Source organism: Mesoplodon densirostris, chromosome 3 (assembly GCF_025265405.1).
Source record: "Mesoplodon densirostris isolate mMesDen1 chromosome 3, mMesDen1 primary haplotype, whole genome shotgun sequence".
NCBI lineage: Eukaryota > Metazoa > Chordata > Mammalia > Artiodactyla > Ziphiidae > Mesoplodon > Mesoplodon densirostris.
This window is the reverse complement of record NC_082663.1, coordinates 145140783-145164292: the sequence shown is the minus strand read 5'-3', so window position 1 is coordinate 145164292 and position 23510 is coordinate 145140783. Positions and strand designations below refer to the sequence as shown.

At 58.9% G+C, this 23510-nt stretch overlaps 2 protein-coding genes across 3 annotated transcripts in view; one reads left to right on the top strand and one right to left on the bottom strand.

Annotated features, from left to right (window-relative positions):
- The window catches only part of PRKCSH (protein kinase C substrate 80K-H), a 132519-nt gene that overhangs the window by 26628 nt on the left and 82381 nt on the right, over window positions 1-23510 (top strand). The gene's annotated exons all lie outside the window — the stretch shown is intronic.
- Window positions 8599-23374, bottom strand: ZNF653 (zinc finger protein 653). 2 transcript variants are annotated; one of them, XM_060092256.1, is made up of 9 exons: window positions 23076-23374; window positions 19755-19798; window positions 17615-17830; window positions 12015-12620; window positions 11698-11875; window positions 11482-11593; window positions 10269-10383; window positions 9291-9390; window positions 8599-9015 (listed from the first exon to the last, which is right to left on the bottom strand). In XM_060092256.1, exons 1-9 carry the CDS (start codon window positions 23372-23374, stop codon window positions 8838-8840), a joined length of 1848 nt encoding a protein of 615 aa, XP_059948239.1. In that variant the 3' UTR covers window positions 8599-8837. The 2 variants fall into 2 exon arrangements, with proteins under 2 accessions (XP_059948239.1, XP_059948240.1); XM_060092257.1 differs by having other exon boundaries at window positions 8877-9015; window positions 9291-9407.

The window sequence follows — 23510 nt, the reverse complement described above, 5'->3', positions numbered from 1 at the left end:
TGAGGCTCCAAGATGTTAAGGAACTTGTTGAAGTCACACAGCATATCAGTGGTGGCACTGGAATGCAAATGCAGACCTGTCTAGACCTGAAGACCACTCTACCATTCTCTATGACAGTCAACCAGGCAGGTACCAGCTCTGATAACTCTTCGCTGTGTGTCCTTGGATATGCTCCTTATCCTCCTGGGGCCTCTGGTTCACTTTGCCGAAAATTCAAAACAATTAGTAATGGCTATCTTAAGGGCCATGTAGAGAAGAATTTTAAAGCCATATCTGGGCTCAGAATGAAAGAGGGCTGGGATTGATTGGTATTGTCTGTCATGGGCATGGGAAGGGAAAGTAGCCAGCATTTCCTTAGGTCTTCTCCTATGTCACAGTTGGTGAATAGGTTGCCCTTACCTAGAAACCCAAATAGATTGGTAGAGTCTTCCTAGACGGATGAATTAAGAAGGATTTAAAGCTATATTCAGTTTCAGCAGGAAAGATGACTGTGATTGATTAGCAATATCTGCTGTGGCCACAGAATTAGAAAGAGCCAGCAGGTACACATCATCTCAGCCATCCCTGCCCCCAAATTCAATACCATAATTGTTCCCAAATATTGCGCATACTATGTGCCATGCACAGTGCAAGGCCCTCTACAGGGAATGTTTCTTTTCTTTTTCACCACTGTGAAAGAAGGAGGGTTTTTACCCCTGCTTAAGAGATGCCATGGACTAAATGCTTGTGCCCCTCCAAATTCATATCTTGAAACCCTGCTCTCCAGTGCAGTGGTATTTGGAGGTGGGGCCTTTGGAAGGTTATTAGGTCATGAGGGTGGAGCCTTATAAAAAGGGACGAGAGAGAGAGAGAGAGAGAGAGAGAGAGAGAGAGAGAGAGAGAGAGAGAGAGAAAGATCTCTCTCTCTCCACCATATGAAGACAGTGATAACACAGCTGTCTACAAACCAGGAAGCCGGCCCTCACCAGGAGCCGAATCAGCCCACACCTTGATCTTGGACTTCTCAGCCTCCAGAGCTATGAGAAATACGTGTCTGTTGTTTAAGCTACCCGGTTTATGGTGTTTTGGTCGGCCTGAGCTGAGTAAGACAACAGACAAGGAAAGTGAGGTTCAGAGGTGTTTGAAAAATTACCAAAGATCATGCAGCCCATAAATGGTGAAACAGGGATTTGCACGTGAGCTTTTCTGATTGGGCATCTGTATTTCCAACTTCCACTGCCAACCAAGACTAGTGCTGGCTCTAACACTCCCCAGCTGTGTGTCCTCAGGTATATGCTACTTAACGGTCTTTATGCTACGACCTCTGCGTCACTTTGTTGAAAACACCAAATCACCAGCATAGTGACCAGAGACCCATCTAAAGTCAATTGTGGGTGCAGCTGGAAAGCATTCTGGGATCAGTTAGCTATGTCTGACACAGGCAGTCATGGGAAGTGGAAGCAGGCTTGTCTTGTCCACAAGACAAGCCCGGCCTCATAATGCTGCTATTAATAATTATCCTGCTCCATGGACACCTACCGTGTCAGGTACCAGGGAAATAACTCAGAGACGTTGGGTGACATAAATGGGGAAATTGATTTCAAACCTTCATATGTTGGACTTCAGAGCCGTTTTTAATGACTGGCCAATACATTGGGGGCAGCTCTGCCACCACATAGCTGTATGTCTTCAGCGACAATCTTAGCTCTTCTTTGGGCTTCTGTTTCCTTGTCATTTATTCTTATTTAAAGGATAGTACAGAGGGTCAATTCCCCTGCAGCTCCATTTGGCTGGGAGTGGCTGTCTGGGGGAGCTGCCTGGAGGATTCTTCTTCTTCTTCTTCTTTTTTTCTTCCATTTTTGGCCACACCATGTGGCTTATGGGATCTTAGTTCCCAGACCAGGGATTGAACTCAGGCCCTCTGCAGTGAGAGTGCGGAATCCTAACCTCTGGACCACCGGGGGAATTCCCTGGAGGATTATTCTGAAGCCACATCCAGGCTCACCAGGAACACAAACTGGGTTGATTAGCAATATCTGCCACAGGCGCCTGAAATATAGCAGTAATGTACCCTCCATACATCTGCATCCTGGTCTTGTAACATTAATACTTTACGAACAACATGGCCATGTATTGAGGGCCTGCTGTGTGCCAGCCAAAATTCTTTATGTGAAAATTTCCAGGCAGTTCTCCCAAAATTGAATGTTATGGGACTCTTCTTATTTAACAGATGAGAAAACTGAGTCTCATTGAAGGAGGAGGGATTTGCACAAGTTTGGGTAGCATGTAAAAAGTGGACCAAGAATTCCAATTCAGGGTTTAGACTCTAGAGCCCACTCTCAATGAAAAGGCCAATTAAAAAAATAATAATAATAATAACAAAGCAAAGCAAAGCTGGGCACCCACTCTATGCCAAGCCCCAGGCAACACTACATTTAAACCCACTTTGGGGGCTTCCCTGGTGGCGCGGTGGTTAAGAATCCACCTGCCAATGCAGGGGACATGGGTTCGAGCCCTGGTCCGGGAAGATCCCTCATGCCGCGGAGCAACGAAGCCCGTGTGCCACAACTACTGAAGCCCGTGCACCTAGAGCCCATGCTCTGCAACAAGAGAAGCCACTGCAATGAGAAGCCCGCGCACTGCAACGAAGAGTAGCCCCTGCTCGCTGCAACTAGAGAAAGCCCGCGCACAGCAATGGAGACCCAGCGCAGCCAAAGATAAATAAATAAATAAATTTAAAAATAAATAAACCAAAAAGAATAAACAAACAAGCAAAAATAAACCCACTTTGTTGGCCGAGTCTGCTCATTCAACTCAACAAATATTTACTAGGTGCCACCATATGCCAGCTGCTGGCTCCACCCTGCTGTGTATCCTCTGACACTCATGTTGCCTCTCTAGGTCTCTGTCCCACTACTAAAGATATGGCACAGAGGTCCCCCATGTATGGGGAGATGGAGTCCGAATTCCTGTCTGGGCTCAGTGAGCTAGAATTCTGTGATTTGTTGATAATGTCTATTATGGGAGCCCCCAAAGCAATCAGCAGTACATAAGCCACTATTTTAGGACACATCAGATCCCAGCTTTGGAAGCCCTACTATGTGCCAGGCCCTGAGCCTGTGCTGTTTTCATTGCCTTTCCACAACCACCCTGAAAGCTGGAGATCATCTCCATTTCTCAGATGGAGAAATTGAGGGTAAATGGGACCTGTGACTTGCCCAGGATGACAGAGGGAAGTAGTAGTGATGGTGTTAGGGTTTGAACCCTTGATCTGATGACCCTAGAGCCTACAGGGTTACTGGTTCTCCACCCCCGGAAATGCTGTCCTCAACTTGGGTGGGGTAAAGAGGTGACTGGGGGGTTCCCACTCAGGATCTTGAGGCCCAGTCCACTAATCTCACCACCACCCCATCTCCCTCCCATCTGTGCCAGAGCTTAGAGGGATCAGTGTCGCATTTCCTCCGAGGCTGAGCCGGCTGAGCTGCTAATGGGGATCGGATTGGTGGAGGCCACACCCGCCCTGCCTCAGCCCACAGCAAATGCGTGGCCTGGGATGACACAGGGATCACAGGGACCTTCGAGGGCTGTCCCAGAACAGGGATAGAGAGGTGAAGTCAGAGGGGAGGAAGGCAGATCAAAGATGGAGCAAGGGAACCTCCCCTCCCACTCTCTCCAGCTCTTCCTCTGGGTCTCTCCCTCTTTCTGTTTCTCTTTCCCTCTTTCCCCCTCAGTTTCTCTCTCTTCTCCTCTGTCCTCATCTCTCCTCTCTGTCCATCTCTCCCCTCTGAACGCTTCTCTTTCTCCCCCTCCCTCTCTCTCTCACCCTTTCTCCAACTCTTTTGCACCATTATACAAACATCTGACATATGGATTTTGTAATGAACACACCTGAGGTTACTTGCTGTGTCAGACCCCCTTGGCCCCCAGCTGTGCCCCCTGGCCCTAGTCACAGTGACAGATGCCTGGGTACTGGCAACAATAGGGCATTGAGTGGCTATGCATGGTAAGGCTGGGCCACCACGTGGTGCTAAGTGAGCCTCCTACTTCTGGGCCCTTCTCCCTCCATGCAGGGCCCTCACTGTCTCAACTCATGCCCTCACTTCCTCCCAGCCTGTCCCCATGATGGGTCTCTGCCTGAGTACTCTCCATTGGAGTCACGGGGACTCCAAGGGCTTCAAGGCCCTTGTGTGACCTCTGACCACACCCTCTCCCCTTTGTGCATCAGCTTCCCTTTCTCAAATGAGGGCACAGATGGGAGCAATGTATGCTGGACGGCTGTGGGGGTGCTGAGGGTCCTCAGGAGGCCTCGCTCACGTTCCTAGATCAGGGTGAGAAGCGTGAGGCACAGAGAGGGGAAGAAGCTGCCCTGAGGTCACACAGCAGAAAAGGGTGGTCTCTCTCAGGCCTTTCTCAGAGCCAGGTGGGTGGGTCCCAGGGTCTAGTAGGGGAGAGGCCCAGGCGTGGAGGGAGTGCTGAGCATCCCCCCACCCCCTGTGCTCGTTACTACTCAAAAAAGAGATCCAGGAAGAGACACAGTGTACAGAGACACACACACAGAGACCCGAGAGACAGAAAGAGCGGAAGAAGGAGGCCCCGGCGCCAGGACCAGACAAAGGACGCTCGGCAGCGCGGGGAGCAGAGTCGCGCGGCGGGGGCGGGGGTGGAGCTGGGGTGGGTCTAGAATTGGCCAGCCCCGCCCCCGGGATACGCCCGGGCTGCCAGTGGAAATCCGAGGGCTCGGAAGAGGCAGGGCCCCTGGGGCCCCTGGGGCGGAGCCTAGATGGGCGGGGCAGGGGCGTGGTTAGTAAGGGCGTGGCCGGGCGTGGCCGGGCGCTCGGGAGCTGACCAGCTCTGTGGCTGCTGAAAGCCCCGAGCGCGGGGCGAGTGGCGCGGGCGGGCGGGCGCGCTCAAGGTCATCCCGCGGCCCAGAGCTCTGGCGGGGTGGGGCGCCTGAACCTGGCCTAGGGGGCCTGCCTGAGCCCCTTACCCCATCCCCGGGGGGCGGGGGCCCAGGAGCGGCGGAGCACCCCCTACGAGCCCTTCTCTCCCCTCCCCCTCCCCGCAGCCTGAGGCGCCCGCGCGAGGCTACGGCCCGCGAAGAAGCGCCGAGAAACAAAGGGACGCGGCGGCGGTGGCGGCGGGCCCGCGGGGCCGCCGGGCGCGCCCCCTCCTCTCCCCTCCCCGCTTGCCGCAAGGTCGACGGGCTTGAGGACGAGACGCCCAGCTCCAGGGCGCGGTCGAGGCCCAGGGCGCGCGATCCGACGCCACCCCTTCCCTGGGGCTCTCGGGGACTCCTTGCTGCCTTGTCCTGACCCAGCACCAGTGACTGGGGCCCTGCGTTTGCCTGGGAGGCCTGCTGGGTCCGGGCCTGGATGGAGGAGGCATCCTACGCCGCGGCGTCCCCTCCCCCATCAGGCCTGCTGAAGGGGGGGCAATCCCGCCCCCAGGGCGCCGTAGGATGTCCCCCGAATCGCAGCTCGATTCCCTAAGGCCTCTCAAGCCAGACTCTAAGAGCCCCCAGCACTATGGGCGCGGCTCTGTCCACTCTCAGGCCCCGAGGCTCGGTCCTACCCCCCCACCCGGGCCTAGCTAGGCCTGGTCCTACCCCCCCTCCCATCTCTTCGGAGACTGTGCCTAGCCCCTCTCCGACCAGGTTCCCTCTCAGCGACAGGGGAATACCTACAGTGACCATTCTTGTGTGCCCGGCGGGCGCGGTCCGTGTTGAGGGTGGCTCCGGGGGTCGTGCACTCCTTGGGGGGCGCTCGATGCTCACGCCGGGGTCCTGCCCGGGCGGCCTCAGGTGCGGCCGCTGCAGAGGTCTCGGTGAGGGCAGCGACTCCCTCGAGGGCCGGGGACGGGCCCGAGCCCGGGTACGCGCGCGCGGATAACCGGGCCCCGGGGTGGCCTGCGGGCGGCAGGGGATGGGAAGAGGGAGCGGGCGCGGGATTGAGAACGCCCCCTGCGCGGCCCCGCGGGGCCCGAGGAGGTTGCGCTTCCCGACAGAGATCGCTGCGCTCTGCCTTTCGCCGCCGCCCCTCGGCCCGGCCCGTCTGGTCCCCGGTGTTCAGTCCTCTCCCCTCGCCCGCCCTCCCTCCCTCCCTCCGGCCCGCGCTGCGCGCTCCGCGCTCTGGGCCGCGCCGCCGCCGCCCCCAGCCCTTTATAGCAGCAGCTGCCAGCGCCGGCGTCGCTTATTGGCTACGGCAACCGAGCCCCGCCTCCTCGCGGCGCCCGACGGCGCGGCAGGTGGAAGAGAGGGCGCGCTGGCCAGGACTTCGCACGCCCAGAAGGCACATCCTGGGGCCTCGGGTTGCCAGATTCGGGCCCTTTTGCCCTCACGGATCCTACTTCCTGCGTTGGCGCCCTTTCTTGGGCGGGCTTTCTGCCCGGAAGACAGGAAGGGTTCCCCTCTGTCCAGCACCCAGAGCTGGAGGAGCAAACAGGGCGAGGAGGTATTGATGGCTCGATTGTACTGCCTTCAGGAGGTGCTGTCCACCAAGAGCACTGCAGAGGGACGAGGAACCTAGACTTCAATGAGCAGAGGCCTGGGTCCCCGCGTTTGGGAGGACCATATGTAGTCCCAAGACCAAGGGAGGAAGGTGGGGATGGCTGGGGACCTAGTCAGCCTGAAGAAGGAATTGGGACCCTGTGGATTTTGAGCAGGCTAGGTGTCTCTAAGGTTTAAGCGGCGGGGGGGGGGGGGGGAGAATGGGCATCCCACAGTGCAGGGGCACTGCTCCAAAGGGAGTGAAGAAGTTTGGGGCTCAGGGTTCCAGGCAAACCCCTTCGGTGCCCTGAAGACCCAGGAAACCATCGGGCCATCTCGGACCCCATAAACTTCGGGTGGACGGTTTTGCCATGTAAATGTCCTGGATTCCCGGGCTCGTGACTGGTCCGCCTGTGAGTCCCGCTCCCTCTCTGCTAAGCGGGACCTGGCCTTTCTGTCAGGCGTTAGGGCGTGGCGCAGTCTCCTGTGGTGTGCGGGCTCGAGTGCACGTTTTTGTCGGGGCGGCCACCAGGCGCGAGGAGGTGTTCTCACTAGAACACTAGGGGAGCCTTTGAGTGAGGCTTCAGCACCACAGACAGCGGTCCGACGGCCCTGTCCAGGGCGCTGCGGGCTGCGTAGCCCGGGTCCCTGAACCTGAGAGTCGCAATCCAAACTCAATCCTCGTCCGTGCACGCCCTTTTAAGCTCCAGACTGTCCGAGAGTGCCATCAAACCCAGCGAGGAGAGCCTAATTTGACCAATCAGGGATGGCCCCCGAGAGGACCAATTGAGGGAAGATGCCTTCGAGATTGAGCCAATGGGAGCACGAGCAGCAGACACGCTGCCACGACGATGGAAAGGGAAGGCCAATCATAATGGCCCGCGCAATCTGGGCGGTGGCGATGCGGATCCCCGGTTGGCCCTTCTTGGATTTGCCAGGGCGACCTGGCTGCGGACCCTGGGGACCCCGAGAGATGGCTTCTTCCCCTCCCGTGTTCCTCCTCGCTCCTGTCGGATCGGAAACTGTGCTTGTGCCGGGAAGGAAGCTACTCTTGGGCGCGCAGACCAGGCTGCAGTTCCCATGGAAACTGCTGGCTCCCGGTTGTGCAGGGATAGCGGAAGGGGACTGAGCCTTGCGGGGAGGCTCGCGGGGGCGGCCCCAGTAGCCGGACTCGCTCATCCTCGCCAACTCATCCGTCCCCAGCTGGGGTAGCTCCCAGTCCGAAAAATTAAATGAAGCTTAGCTGCTGCCCCGCCCCCACGAGCTGGTGAGGGGCCGGCGGGGCCATTCTGCGCGTGGCGCCATAGAGCTCCCCCGGGCACGTGCCCTGGCTCGCGGCTGCAGTCCCCGGAGTCACGTGGCTGCGGCCACCAGGGCCCACGAGGTTTGCGCGCCATCTGGCGGCCGCGTGGCCTGGAATCGCTCCCCGTCCCTCTCCCAGAAGGCCCGCATGAAGAGGAGGCGGCCTCAGCATCATCCTCCGGGAAATGGGGCCAGGGCAGTCACCCGCGCTGCCAAATCCCCTCCCCCGTCTTTCTTCTTGTTCCAGGAACACGCCGAGCCCGTTCCACCTCGGGGCTTTGGCACTGGCTGTTCCTTCGACCTGGGATTTGCCTCCCCCATCTTTCTTCAGGGATGGAACCTCTTTGTCATTCTGATCTATGCTCAAAGGCCTCCCCAGAGAGGCCCTCCCTGACCACCAACCTAAACAGCACTCCCAGGAACTAGCATATCACTCTATTTTCTGCACGGCGCTTGTCACAGCTGCAGATGTTTTACTTAGGGGTTTACTGGACATCTCCCCAACTGCTCCCTGAGCTCTCTGAGAATGAGTGTTCTATGAGGGATTAGGAGAGGGAGTCAGGATCCCGACACCTGCGACATGTTCAGTAGCCTTCAGGGCCCCCAACCTTCCACACCTGACCCTGTCAGAGGAGCGGGTGTTTAGGGTTGCCAGACCCAGGTAGCCAAGGCAGAGCGGAGGTTGACAGGAAAGGGCAGGAGCGCTGTCTGGTGTGTAGGGGCATCTGCCCCTGCCCCCGCCTTGCTCGGGAAGGAAGCCGGTTGGAGACAGAGAGAGGGGCCCACCTTCCCCCAATCATCCAGGCCTAGGGGAAGAGCAGTTCCTTTCTCGCTCTTTAATCTCGTTCTGCTCTCTTGACACAGTCCCAGCAGTGCAGCCCCAGGTGCCAGCTCCAAAACTCGGGCGGGGTTGGGGGGGGACCTGCCCTGAGGGCCCAGCCCTGGAGCGGGGCAGAGGCGCCTCCTTCTGGCCCGAGGTCCTGGCGGCTGGCCGCGGCTGGCCCGGCCCTGGCAGACTCGGGCATGGTGTCCGATGGGATGAATAAATAGGGGCGTTCAGTGGTTGGGTGGATCAGGCGGGCTTGTGGTCCGGGTGGCTTTTGAGCGTGTGGAACTTGACGCTGTCCAGCTTCTCGAAGCGCTTCCCGCAGCGCTCGCACGTGAAGTTGTACTGCACCTCGGCCGTGTGCTTCTTCATGTGCCAGTTGAGCGACGCGCGCTGTCGGCACTGGTAGCCACAGATCTCGCACCTGCCGGAGAGCACGCGGGAGGCACCCGGGGGGGGCGGGGTCAGAGAGGGCGGGGCAAAAGGGAGCATCACCGGGGAGGGGCCGCCTCAGGGGCGGGACCCAACCACTAAGGCTGGGCAGACCCCTGGAAGTGGGGGCACCATCTGGGGTGGGAGCACTCTGGAAACCCCACAGATGCAACGCTGGGGACGTCGCCCGCCCTTGGGAGCTGCCCTGTAAGAGTCCAGGCCCGGATGCCCTCCCTCCCAGCCCCTTGCGGGAAGCCCGTCACTCACTGCAGAGGTGTCTCGCCTGTGTGCGTGCGCCGGTGCACCTCCAGGTGGTTTTTCCTCTTAAAGGACTTGCCGCAGGTTTCACAGGTGAATTCACGGACACCTGGGGGAGACGCGGGGCTGAGCAGGCCGCCGTCGAGAGAGGGGTTTGTGGGGTCACTGCGGCATTGCCGAGACCCAGTAGTGCGCAAGGCCTCTGGGAGCAGGCAGACTAAAGCCTACATCCTCTGGGCGCGAATGCCTACTATAATAGCTAAGGCATCTAGAACAAAGGACAGCTACGGCCTCGCATGAGGCTCAGAGACTGCCCAGGAACGCGACTGGGCAGAGCAGGAATGTGTACTTGGATCTCTGAGGTACACAGGGTGCAAACTGCCAAGCTAAAGTGGGCCTGAGTTTGACTCTAATGTTTCACGTATTGGGGCGATCTCACATAAAAATCCAAAGTTCCGGCCTCTCGAAAAATCTGAAGCCGTGCCCTCCTGCTGGGCATAGGCACCAGCGCTCCCCGTGAGGCCTGCACCCTGTGTCCTGGGTTAAGGCGGCGCCTGGAGCAGACAGAATAGAAATCCTGTCCCAAGTTCACTTCCCCACCCTGCCCACCTGGGGTGGTTCACTGTCCCCCCTCAGTCCTGGAACTGAGTCCCACGTGAGAATTGCTCATGGAAGTGGGGAGGCCAAGGGCCAAGTTGGGGAAGAGACAGCCAACCCCTGTCCAGCTCCACATGACTTCGAATGGCGGATGTCCCTGTGACCCGTGTAGCAACAGCTTACTGACTACTTGGGAGGTGCCCAGTGGGCACTAAGTCAACCACTTTACTTCCACCGTCTCACACCAGCCCTTGTGGTGGACATAGAGGAGGCTCAGAGAGGGGCAGTCTGTGTCTGGGTTTCACCCTGCCTGCCCCAGCCCCGGCCCCAGCTCCCAGGCCCAGGCCACCATGCCTTTGGCTCAAGCTGCCAGCCCCTCCCCGGCCTGACCTGAGTGGATGATCATGTGCCGCCGAAGGTGGTTGGATAAATAGAACTTCTTGCCACAGCCGGGGTGAGGGCACACCTTGGTCTTCCCTTTCCGATGCACAAGGTTGACGTGGTTCTGGGGGCGAGAGGGGCAGGAGTGGGGCTGCGGGTGCCATGGGCCCGCCTCTGGAGCTCTCCAGGGTGGGGACAGATGAGGGCCAGCTAGGGCTGGTCTCCCTGGAAGAGGAAGAGGGGTGCCCTTGCCCTTGGGCAGGGACTCCCAGATCCGAGCTGGGGGCCAGGGGCACAACTGGGATCAAAGAGCAGCTTACTGAGCACCTACTCCAGCCAGGCTCTGGGCTGGGGCATCAGTCAGCCTTGTCAGAACCATGGGAAGGGGCTCAGCCATGAGCCCAGTTTGTGGATGGGGAAACTAAGGCTCTGGAGGCTTAGTGGTTTGGCCCGTATCTCACAGGTGGGCAGTGGCAGGGCTAGGACCGGAGTCCAGGGCTAAGCTGCCCCTAGCGCCTGGAGCAGGCAGTCCCCGAGTCATTCATTCTTTTGTTCTTTCATTCTTTAACTCACTAGCACAACTGCTCCAGCACCCAGCGCCAGGCCTGGCACCCGGTAGGTGCTCAACATGTGCTTAATGAAAACATGACTTGGCAAATTCAAAGTTCTCCTGGTGCCACATCCTGCGCCAGGAGTGCGGATGTGACGGGACCCTTGTCTCTGTTCCCAGGGCACCCTGTCCAGACCTCAGAGGGCAAACGGCAGGTATGTCCTGGTAGTGCAGTGACCCCGGGGCTGGGGGGGACTAGGGTGGGCTTCCTGGCGGAGGGGTGTCCTCAGTTGGGCTTGGAGAGGAAGCATCGTGAGCTGACAGGGTGGCCTGGGCAAAGGCAGGAAGAGTTCAGGTGGCTGGAAGAGGGGTAGTTTGTGGGGAGCCACCAGGACCAGGCAGGCCCCCGGGGTGTGCAGAGAGAGGCCGTGGCTGGTTGAGGAGGCAGGATGGCTGGGGCTGGAGAGCAGGAGGGGAGGGCACAGAGGTGACGGCTGCCTCTCTGTGGCTGAGGCTTTGATCAGCTGGGGCTGGGTGGGTGCATGGCAGGCAGGCCAGTGGCACCTGGAGGGGCCGGGTGGGGCCCTCCACGAGCCGCACTGCCCAGACCCAGCGCGCAGGCAGCCCGACACAGAAGCAGTCCCGCCCGGCCCACTTGGATGGCGGCCTCACCTGGAAGCTGCTGAGGGCCACGTAGACCTGGCTGCAGCCCTCATAAGGGCAGTGGAACATCTCAAGCAGGCCATCGGCGTCCATCACCCGCGATCGCTTGCTTCGCCGCCTCCTGGAGGGGAAGGGCCCATGGCGTCGGGGCTCTGACACCAGGAGGGCTGCAGGCCCGAGGGCCACTCCTCGTCCCTCCTCTCCCCCGCCTGCCCCGGCACCCACTTCTCGGGCTCCTTGGGGATCTCATAGATGATGGCTGACATGTCGCTGCCGTCCAGCTCCTCCCCGTCTGCCTCTGCCTCGGGCTCTGCGCTCTCAGGCACCGTCGCAGCCAGCTCTGCCAGTTCTGGGGCCACCGGCTCCTCCTTTTCCTTCTTGAGCACGTGCAGGTCCTCCTTCTCTACGGGGGTGGACACAGGGTGGGTGTCCGTGGGGACTAAGGCTGTTGAGGAGCTTCCTTTGGGGCCATTACTCGCCCTCCCCTTCCCAGGTCCCATCATGGCCCCCCCACACCCCCAGACTGGCACGGCCCCCCAGACCTTTCTTGGTCTCAATGCCTGTCATGGTGGCGGGGTCCACGGTGCTGGGCTGGCTGCCCTCTGGCTCTGTCTGGGTGTAGGCGGCCACACCCTCCATCATGGCGCAGGGCACCTCGTCACCCAGGCCCCCTGCGGGGGCACCGTTGCCTGCTGCCACGTTGAGGTGGATGCCCTCGGCCGTGAGGGCATCGTAGCCGGGGCCGGCAATGATGATCACCTGCGAACCGGGCACCATGCCTGGCATGGGACAGCTGGCCACCACCTCACCCAGTGCCTCCTGGGGCACGTTCTCAAAGAGGGTGCTAGGGCCCGGGCCCACTTGCACGGGCACCGGCACGCACACCACTGTCTCCAGGGCTTCGGGCCCGCTGCTGGCTGGGTTGGGGCACAGTGGGGTGCCCTGCTCAGCCAGGCTCTCCACGTGGTGGACGTCGAAGGGGATGTGCATGCCCTCCTGTGTGATGAGCCCGCTGCTGCCCGCTGGGCTGGTGGGGGTAACTGCCGCCATCGCCACTGTCGCCTTGGCCTGCTGGCCCTCAGGGGGCTCCTCGGAGCCGGAGCTGGAGCTGGACGAGTCAGAGCTGCCGGCCACCAGGCCATTGCCCACTGTGGTGACAGAGGAGAGGGGACAGTTACGACAGTGGCGGCGGCAGCTGGTATTGCTTGAAGGCTCCCCAGGGGCTGAGCACTGTGACTCCCCTACCCCCATAAGAGCAGTCAGCTCGGTCCATATCCTCCACAGCCGGCCCTGCTCCTTGAGATGCTCTCCTGACTCAGCCTCCAGACCCACACTCAGGTTCCTGGCTCCTCCCTGGGGGCCCCTTCTCAGCCTCTTCTGTTCTTATGGGCCTGGGAGGCTCTTACTGGGGCCTCTCCTCAGCGCTCCACTCATCCCAGGGTATCCACCAGGCTCATACCACCCTCATCCTTGACACCACCTGGGTGTCCAACAATTCGATTCAGTTCTGACACTATCTGTCTGGAGACAGTGTCAGACCCTGAGGGTTAAAGAGCTCAGTCCCTCAAGACTGCCCCCACTTCAGACGCCAGTCACAAGTCCCGGGTCACCCATACTTCCGGCTATAAAGCGGAGCTTCCACAGCGCCCTCCTCAGCTTTGGTAATTTGCTAGAACAACTCCCAGAACTCAAGAAAGTGCTCTACTTCTGATTACAGTTTTATTATAAAGGATACAACTCAGCAATGGCCGGATGAAGAGATACACAGGGGAAGGTGATTGGTGGGGGGGCGGGGCGAGGTTGGGGGTTGCCACGGAGCTGCCAGGCTCTCTACAGACACGTCAATCTCCCAGTACCTCAACGTGTCCACTGACCTGGAAGCTCTCGGATCACTGTTTAAGAGTTTTTATAGGGACTTCCCTGGCGGTCCAGTGGTTAAGCCTCCATGCTCCCAAAACAGGGGGCACGGGTTCGATCCCTGGTCGGGGAACTAAGATCCTGGATGCCACATGGCGTGGCCAAAAAAAAAGCAAAAAATAAAATAAATAAAAGAGTTTTTATAACCCAGTTTCTAGCCCTCATCTGCTCCTGGGGGCTGGGGTTGGGGCTGAGAGCTGCCACCCTTTAACCCTGGGTTTGGTCTTTCTGGGGACCAGCCCCCAACGTAAGCTATCTAGGGGGCCCTCCCTGAGTCACTTCATTAGACTCAGGTGTGTTCCCAAGGGGCCTCTTGCGAAAGGGGCTCATTACAAACACTGTTTACAAACTGAAGGTCTGTGGCAACCCTGCCTCGGTCAAGTCTATTGGCGCCATTCTTCCAACAGCATTTGATCACTCTGTGTCTCTGGGTCACATTTTGGTAATTCTTGAAACTTTTTCATTATTATTATATTTGTTAGGTGACCTGTGATCAATGATCTTTGATGTTACTATTGCAAAAAGATTGCCACTCACTGAAGGCTCAGATGATGGTGGCATTTTTTTAGCAATAAAGTATTTTTATTTAGTTATTTAAAAAAATTTTATTATCTATCTATCTATCTATTTATCTATCATTGGCCGAGCAGCATACTCGGCATGCAGGATCTTAGTTCCCTGACCAGGGATTGAACCCGTGCCCCCTGCAGTGGGAGTGCAGAGTCCTAACCACTGGACAGCCGGGGAATTCCCCAGCAACAAAGTATTTTTAAATTAAGGAATGTACCTTTTTTTCCCCCACAATGCTATTGCACACTTAATAGACCACAGTATAGTGTAAACATAACTTTTATATGCACTGGGAAACCGAAAAGTTTGTGAGACTCCTTTTATTTCGATATTCACTTTATTGCGGTGGTCTGGAATCAAACCTGCAATATCGCCTAGGTCTGCCTGCATCTATTTTTATTATACCGTCACCACCCATACTCCGGTGTCTCCAGTGGACAGTTCTCGCCTGGACCTCCCGCGGAGCTGCAGCCCATCACGCCCCACTGCTCCCTCTGAGGGGTCTTACAGGCATCTCAGACTCTGGACTCCGAATCTTCCCTCAGAGAAAGGCTGCATGGCTCACAGACATCCCCGTCTCAGCGGGCGGCAGCTCTGCCCTTCCAGTTGCTCAGGCCAAAGTCCTGGGGCTCTCCTTGACTTCTCCCTTTCTCTCATATCCACTTCCAATCTGTCAGCAAAACCTGTTGGCGCTGCTTCCAAAATACATCCCCAGGCTGATGGCTTCTCCTACCTCCCCCGCACACCCTGATCACGGCCCTGCCAGCCCTCTGCCAGGACCATGCAGTTCCTTCTTCTGGGTGCCCCCGCTCCCATCCTTGCCCACCCCCAAGTCTGTCCTCCCCTCACTGGCCAGGGGGAGCCTGTGAACACTTGCTCAGGTCACGTCCCTCTTTGACTGAGAATCTGCTCATTGCTTCCTGTGGAAGAGATAGGCCAGCCGTCACCAAACCTGTCTCTTCCTCCTGACACCTGGTGGACTACATGTCCCAGCATCCTTTGCCATTAGGTGTGCGATACAGCTGAGTCTCACCGGAATGCGGGGGGAAGTGAGCTGTGTTAGGTCTCAGGAGCTGGGGTGCGTCTACCTCAGCAGCTGGCCTTACCTCAGTTAATGCCCTTCCCAACTCACTTGGCATAGCAGCCAAAGCCCTCACCACGGCCACACAGCCTGAACATGTGCCCTTGTCACCTCCTCTCCAGCCCCACTGACCTCCCTTCTGTGCCCAGGGACACTAGGCAGGTTTCTGCCTCAGGGCCTCTGCACTCGCCACTCTCTCTGCCTGAACCCTCTTTTCTCAGACACCTGCGTGGGCTCCCTCCTTCACCTCCATCAGACCCTTCCTCTAATGATATTTTTTCAGGGAGGCCTCTGACCACTTGGTCTCAAATAGCACCCTTTTCTCTCCTTTATTTTCCCCCCAATACTTACCGCCTTCCACTGCACTCTAGATTTTACTTGTTTATCTTGTTTACTGTCTGATTCCCCTTTATACCGTAAACTCCACAAGGATGGGGGTCCCTGTGCACAGGCCTCAGTGCCCAGGTACACAGTGCTGCTTGGTACACATTGAGTGCATGTTTATAAAAATGAATGAACCCATGACCAAGGCTGTGATGAAGGCCAAGAGGGCTGGCATCTTACCCAGGTGTTTGGTGCTAATGTCTGCAAGCAGGGAGAATCTGGAGACAGGAAAAATGAATGACTGTCCCTTAACTTACACACTTGTGACACAGTTGGGGTATGCTGTCTGGGTACTACGTGTTCTACAGACCCAGAAGGTCACATGGAGAGTGCAGGCTCTGGAGCCTGACTGCCGGGGTGGGATCCTGGTGCCCACTCCTCCAGCTGTGTGAAGCGGGGGTGCCATATAACCTCTCTGGGCCTGGGGATAACTTGGTACCTACTCAGGGGGTGTTTGGGGTATTTAATGAGTAAATAGGACAGTAGAACTTACAGTAAGCACCCTATCAATGTTTCCCATTATCATTATTATCCTAACGTCCCATCCCTGACGCAGCCCTGGGGCAGCAGCAGGGGCAGGGTAGGGGGATCGCCCCTCCTTCTAACACCCTGTAATCTGCAGGGTGGATTGAGCCCCGTGGCTCCACCCTGAAGGAGCGGGCAGTTGCCTAGTGAGTTGGGGGCATGGCCAGGGCCTGTGCCTGGATCCCCAGTTACAGTGTCCAGCTGTTAAGCTGACACTGGACTTCTTCCCAGTGATAATGACATTAATGACAGAATTGGCAGGGCAGCCACCGGCCTCCCACAGTCCTGGTGCGAGGTCTTCTTACTGAGTGCGAGGTGGCAGGGCCGCCCTCGGCAGAGAGCTGATAAGGGTGCTGCTGAGGGACCAGGCTGGGACAGGGACACAGCCACTCCCTCACAGCAACCCCACCGCCAGTGCCCAAAGCAGATCTGGCTAATTGATCCCAGCGTTCATTCCTGAGAGCCCAGATCCAGAGGCCACTGGTATCAGAGTTGGGTTGGGCTGTCAGGAGACTCCTCTGGGTACCACCCCCATCCCAGCCAGACCCAGTGCCAGATGGGCCAGTCACATTACTCCCAGGGCCTTGGTTTCCTCGACTGCTAATGACAGGGCTGTGCGGAGGATTCAGGGTGGTCTGGGGCAGGGCCTGGAGTCGGGAGGACAAGACGGCCAAGGGGCTGGCTGCACACTGGGAGACTGGCTGACACACAACGGGACAGCCGTTGGCTGGGGTGCCCACCTGGAACACCTCTCGCCCACGGCTTCCCCTCGGCCAGCTGGGATGCCACCTGCTCAGAGATGCCTGCCAGCGCGGGCTCAGCCCTGGTGACTGACCCCACCCTCAGCTCCAGCAGGGTGCCTGGCAGAGGGCCCCATGCTCCCCTTGATGCCAAGCCCCCGAGGCAGGCGGGCAGCCCCTCACCACCCATGGCATCTCCTCTGCTCCCCTACCAGGGCCAGTTGGACCTTCATAAATGAGTCCCTCCCAGTCCTGAGAAGGACTCCAGCTCATGTGTGTGTGTGACCAATGTGGGATGGCAGGGGAGAGGCTGGGCAGTGAGAGATGGGGAGGGTGGGGCCATGGTGTGGAGGAGAGAGAAAGGGATGAAAACGGGAGTGAGAGAGTGAGATGGACGAGAGACAGTGGGAAGAAGAGAGAAAAAGAAAGGAGATGTGAGGGAGAGAGGATGAGACACAGAAAGGTGAAAGGGGAGGATCAGGAACAAGAGAAAGCTCGAGAGCAGAGAATGGGATGTAGGGAGAAGGAGAACAGGCTGGAGGGAGGGAAAGAGGGTGAGGTTGCGAGAGACAGTCCAGAGCCTGAGAGAGAGCCGGAGGAAGTAAAGGAGGACAAAGAGGCCAGGAGAGGCCCAGCACCTGCCTGTCCCTCCAGCCGCTGAGCAAGGTTCCTGGACCTCAGCCCTGCCTGTGACCGACCTCAGGCCCAGATGGGCAGACTGCGCCGCACCTTGGCTGTCCCTCCGCAAAATGGGGACGAGCTCTTGGGCTCTGCAAGGACTCAAAGACTGCAAGGCCATCCAGCGCCAGGGCCATGTCAGCTGCTGTGAGGTCCGCAACGCTGGCCTGAGGCTGGCAGGGCCCAGGAGGGGCTGTAGAGTCCCAAACACCGGAGGCTACTGTGAGCCCTCCCCCCGCAGACCCACCTTTGTCACTCTCAGGGTCTGAGTCGCTGAGCGGCTTCAGGGGCGAGTGCAGGTCTTGGAAGTAGCGGTGCCCAGCCTCGCACTGCCACACAGCCGTGGTGTACAGGCCAAAGGTGGGGTCCAGCTCGGCGAGGTGCGGCTCGTAGGGGCAGCGGTGCTTGTGGTCCTCGTACCAGATCACCACGTTTTTCAGGCAGTTCACGTTGCGTCGCCGCCCTGTGCACGCGGGGCACGGGCGGGCATGAGGGGCAGGGCTCACCCCTACCCCCGTCTCTGGGCAGCACGGCCCCCAGAACCACATGGGTCTTATAGCTCTGGGGGTTAAGACACCCTCCTGAGTATTATCCAGGCCTGTCTCCAGTTTACAGATGAAGAAACTGAGGCTCAGAGATGTGAGACCCGTCCTGGAGACAACAGAGACTGCCAGGGAATGGCCTCATTGTTTGAGTCAAGTCAGATACATAATAAAGCCTGGTGTATGGCAGGTGCTCACGCAACGACTGTCAGCTGTTAGTTACAGTTATAATCGTCCTCATCAACTCAGCGTCTTCCGCCTGCACCAGCTCAGTCCCTCGGCCCTAGTCTCCCAGCTCTCACCCTTGCCCCCGGCAGCTGACAGAGGGCGCCTCTGAACACTTGAGTCGGGCCACATCCCTTCTCTACTCAGAATCCACCAGGGCGGACTTCCCTGGTGGTACAGTGGTTAAGACTCTGCCTGTCAATGCAGGGGACACGGGTTTGAGCCCTGGTCTGGGAAGATCCCATGTGCCACGGAGAAACTAAGCCCACAAGCCACAACTACTGAGCCTGTGCACCACAACTACTGAAGCCCGTGCGCCTAGAGCCCGTGCTCCGCAACAAGAGAAGCCACCGCAATGAGAAGCCCGTGCACCGCAAGGTAGAGTAGCCCCTGCTCACCACAACTAGAGAAAGCCCGCGCACAGCAACGAAGACCCAACGCAGCCAAAATAAAAAAAGAAAAAATCCACCAGGGCTCCCACCTCAATGGGGTTAAGAGCCAAAGTCCTCCCTGAGGTTCCCCAGGCCCTGTGCGTTCTGCCCTGTCACCTCCTGCTGCTGCTGCCCTGGATCACTCCGCTCTAGCCTCAGGGGCTCCTCCCTGCTCCTCAACTAGGCACGTGTGGCCCTGCCTCAGGACCTCCGCAAGGACTGTGCCCTCTTCCTCTAGATACCTGGCTTGCCCCTCGCCCTTCACTCAGCTCTGAAGGTGTGCCCCTGACCTTCCGGGCTGGGAGATGAGGGTGGGGGGGCACCCAGGAAAGGTCCTTGGGCCTAGGGATGGTGCCTGGGGCCGCCAACCCAGTGATGACCACAGGGACACCAGCAGCCACCCTCATCTCCCTCCCCACACACCTCTCGGCCTGGGGGTCTCAGTCTTAGCTCGGCTTCTGCCTCTGAGCACCGTGATAAGTAGAGGGGCTCACTGCCATCAGACGGCCGTCCCTGGACCACCGGCCCTCACCCTGCTGGACATGGCCTGGGACCCACAGCCCAGGGCTCAGGGGTTGTGGTCAGGGGGTGGGAATACGCACTCCAGCCTCGGCTCCGACTGCCCACGCCCGGCTCCCCGGGAGCCTGGCACACCACACCCCCTTTAGGTCTGGGCACAAGCTGTTCCCTCTGCTCTGCCTGGCTCCTCCCCGGCTGACTCCCACGCACCGGGCAGGAGAGCAGCGGAGCAAAGGGGACCCCTCGGGAGACACATGGTCCTGGGTTTGCAGTTTGGCCCGGCCACTTTCTGGCTGTGCAGCCTGGGGCAGTGACTCAGCCTTTGTGTGTCAGATGGGGATGATGAGAGCACCCCCGGTGGGCACAGCACAGGTTCGGGTCCCCTCCAACCCTTCCTATCCCATCCCCACCCCCGACCCAGGCTGGGTCAGACCCCTCCTCTGGGCCCCCCACCCCCGTGCCTCTACTTCCCCACCACAGCCCTGCTCAGCCTGTCCCCCGTCTTTCCTGAGACTGCGAGCTCTGGGAGGGCAGGGCTGGGTCTGTCCCGGACTACACAGCTCCTGGCACACACGGACCCTCCACAAGTGGTCCCTGAGGGAGGGAGGGAATCAACCACAAAGCAACTTACTCCCAACGCCACCTCCACCCTGGTTGCAGCCCCACTTACTTTTCTTCCGCTTTGGCTTTTTGGGGACTTGCTCCCAAGGCTTCCTGTAACAGAGAGAGGAGGCAGTGGGGAGTGAGCTTGGGGCCTGATGGACCATGAGATGTCAATCCTTCTGGGGTAGAATGTGGGCTTCTGCTTCCCGGGCCAGGTCTACTTCCCTTGACCCTTCACTTGGGCTCTCCTGCACCAACGGCAGCCCTGGCAGGGGTCTACTATCATCAGCCACCTCACGGAGTGGGAAACTGAGGCGTTGAGGGTGAAGCCGCCTGTCCAGGGTCCCGTAGCTGGGGAGTGGGTTATCAAGAGGGAGCTTATTCGGGGAGCCTGACCTAATCAGGGGAGCCTTTAAAAGGGCCCTGCTCAAGTCAGACACTGGGGGCTGAGAGCATGAGGGGGCCTGTGAGGGACCAGAACCTGAGAACGACCCGGTGGAGCTGAGAACAGTCCCAGCTGATGGTCAGCAAGACCGCAGGGACCCCAGCCGTATAGCCCGGAGGAAATGGATTCTGCCAACGCTCTGAACAAGTCTAGAAGCAGATCTTTCCCTGGGCGAGCCTCTAGGTGACGTTGTAGCGTGCTGATACCTTGATTTCAGCCTCCTGAGACCCTAACCTGAGGAGCCAGCTAAAATGTGCCAGATTCCTGACCTGCAGAAATGTGAGATGATACATCTGTGGGGTTTTAAAGCCACTAAGTCTGTGGTCATTTGTTACCCAGTAGAACAGTCATGGAGTTGACTTTGGACTACCCACTCCAAGGACCTGCAGATCCTGGCCCCGAGGCTGGCCCAGAGCCCTGGGGAGATGGTTGGGCCCTAACTGCCTGCTCTATGAGGGTCCTGACCCTGCAGCCAGCTCAGGCCCAAAGGCCACGCCATCATGTCCGCCTACCTCTAGGGCCTTCCCCGCTCTGCCTGGGTCCCAATACCCTGACTGTGTGTCCCAGTGAGCCATGGCCTTGGGGAGCCCAGGGCAGGGCCAGACCCTAAGGCCAGGGGCCCCCATGGCCTCCCACACCAGGATGGCCACCAGATCTGCCAAGCAGGTTCCTGACCCTACGTGGCCTAGCACAGGCTCCAGGCAGGTGCTTTGGAGCCATCTCTCCTGGACCTGCTAGGGCCTCCCTTTGCCTTCCTGCCACCATGCTTCAGGGTCTGCCCACCTGACTCAGACTGCTTCCCTGCTCTTCCTCTTCTAAACCACAACAGCAGGCTCTGTGACCCTGGGTGAGTAACCCTGCCTCCCTGTGCCTGTTTCCCCATGTGTAGTGTGGGCTCAAAACAGTACCTTCCTCATGGGGTTGGCATGGGGTCATATGCATTGTAAAGAGCCTGGTAATTAAGAATCACTCAGCAAATGGTAACGATGACCATTATGATTCTCAATATTATCACAGAGCCAGGTACTGGAACACGGGTCTCCTCCCTGTGGCTGGGGCCACGTTCTTGCCACCAATGTCCTGACAGCCAGTCCAGGGTCTCTCCTCAGCTCCACCGCCCACCCTAAGTGACTCTTGTCCAGCCTGATAGCAATCCTCAGCCCCAACACCCCATGTCTAGCCCAGGACAGCTCCTCGGGGCTCCTGCCCAGGCTCAGCCCTCTGCCCAGGAATCCATGTCCCCTTGTACCCTCCCAGGAGCCTCTATCCCCTCCCAAGGCTCCACCTCCCCTCCAAGGGGCCAGGCTGGCTGCCTAGATCCTCACCCAAACCCAAATCCAAACACCCATGACCACCTCCACCCATTCATAGCCTCGCCACGGCTGGGGTGCGGGGAACGCCACATCGTGGTGGAGACAGACTTGGCGTCAGTCAGATCCGAGTTCAAGTATTATCTCTGCTACTGACTGGCTGTGTGACCTCAAGCAGGATTGGTCCCCTCTGGGCCTCAGTTCTCCCATCTGTGAAGTGGGGATAACTGCAGTGCCTCCCACACAGAACTGCCATGCAGTTTGAAGGAATAAATACCCCTTAGTGTATTTTCCTGACTATTCATGTGCCCCGGGGTCAGGTTTTGCCACACACTGCCTGGGTTGTCTCAGTGCCCCTGCCCCAGTCCTGCACAGCTCCCACACACCTCCAGCTCAGCCAGACAAGCTTCTGTAAATACCACTTTCAGCTTCGGAACCTCCAGGGGCTCCCTCTGGTCAGTGGTTCTCAACTCCAGCTGTACATCAAGTCTCCCTGGAAGCTCTTCAGAAAAAAATACAGGGTCTGCAACTCCACCCAGACTGAATCAGAAACTCCAATAGCTGGGACACTGGCTTGAAGTTTTATAAGATCCCAGCATTTCCTGCCCTGCTCTTGGGCATATAAACCAGCCTGCCACCCTGGGGAGGGGGTGAGTACAATTCAGCAGGTTCTGGTTGATTCTTGGCCCTCAGAATCTCTCCTGAGAGAAACATGTGATTGTGTACAAGTGAAAACCAGGGCAGAACAAGGGTTTTGTTGCAGCACTGTTTGTGACAGGAAACAAACATCATCATAACAGCTAATATCCGGACTGCTCACTATGTGCCAGGCACTGTTCGAAGCCCTCTGCTGTACTTTAACTCATTTAATCATCACATCAACCTATAAGACAAGAAGAGAAAAATTCCTTCCATACTGCTCGTTCTCGAGATTGAGATTATGCAAAGGCCTCTGCCCTCCACCTGAGCAGCTAACTCGGGGTTTCCTCTTCACCTGAGTCTCCCTGGGCAGAGGTGTTCCCCAAGACCCAAGAGATTTAGGGGAGTGAGATCTGGATTGTGAGGGGTGCTCTGGGAGTGTGGGACCTCCTCAGTGGCCCCATTCCAGTGTGGGAATGGGGCCACACGCAGTCCCAGGTGGGTCACTGGAACCTCACGAGGGGTAGGGCTGGGTGTCCTGGGGTGTCCAGTCACAGCCCCAGGCTACATTGTGGGAGTTTTAGGGAATGAGGCATTTGAGTTGCCGGGGACCAGCAGGGACCTCGGGCCCCTCAGGCCTCAGGAGGCGGGGCCGCCCCTCCAGGGACTGGGCCCTTAGAATGCTTGGAGGTGGGGCCCGTACCAGGATTGGGCAGCCAGAGCTCTAGGGGGCAGGGCCAAGCGCCCAGGAGGCGGATCGAGAGGCTGGGCGTATCCTAGGATTGGGCAGTCGGAGCGACGGAAGGCGGGGCCGCGAGCCAGGCGCGTCCCAGGACCAGCAGTCGGAGACCCAGGCCGGCAGTCGGGGCGCTGGGCGGGGTTCACAGGTGCCAGGGGCGGGGCCCTGGGGGCGGAGGGGGCGGGACCAGGCTCAGCGGGGGATGGGGGCGTCTCCTCCCTCGCTCCCTCCCTCCGTCGGGCCGGGCCCCCTCACCCATGGCGGCTGCTACGTTGGCCGCGCTCCAGCGAGATGAGGTAGGCGGCGAGCTTGGCGTCGCTCCAGCCGCTGCGGCGCCGCAGGTCCACCCAGGGCCCGTGCGCCTCGCCCAGGTACACGCGCCGCACGTCGTACTTCTTCCGGGATTCGAGCCGCCGCCGGGCCCGGTCCGACTCCGTGAGCCGCGGGCGGCCCCGCGCCTTGCGGCCCGCCGCGCCCTCCTCGGCGGCCACCTCCCCGCCCGCGCCCGCCTCAGCCTCCGCCTCCGCCTCGGGCTCCGGCGCCCGCTCCGCCATCCCCCCCTCCCTGGTTACCAGCCTCCCCCGTTGTTAGGAGCCCGGCCGGAAGTGGCGCGCATGTTTCGCGCCGACGGGAAATTTCTCATGGACTCTCACTGCCTCACGGCGCCAAAAGAAGATCGAGAGCGGAAGC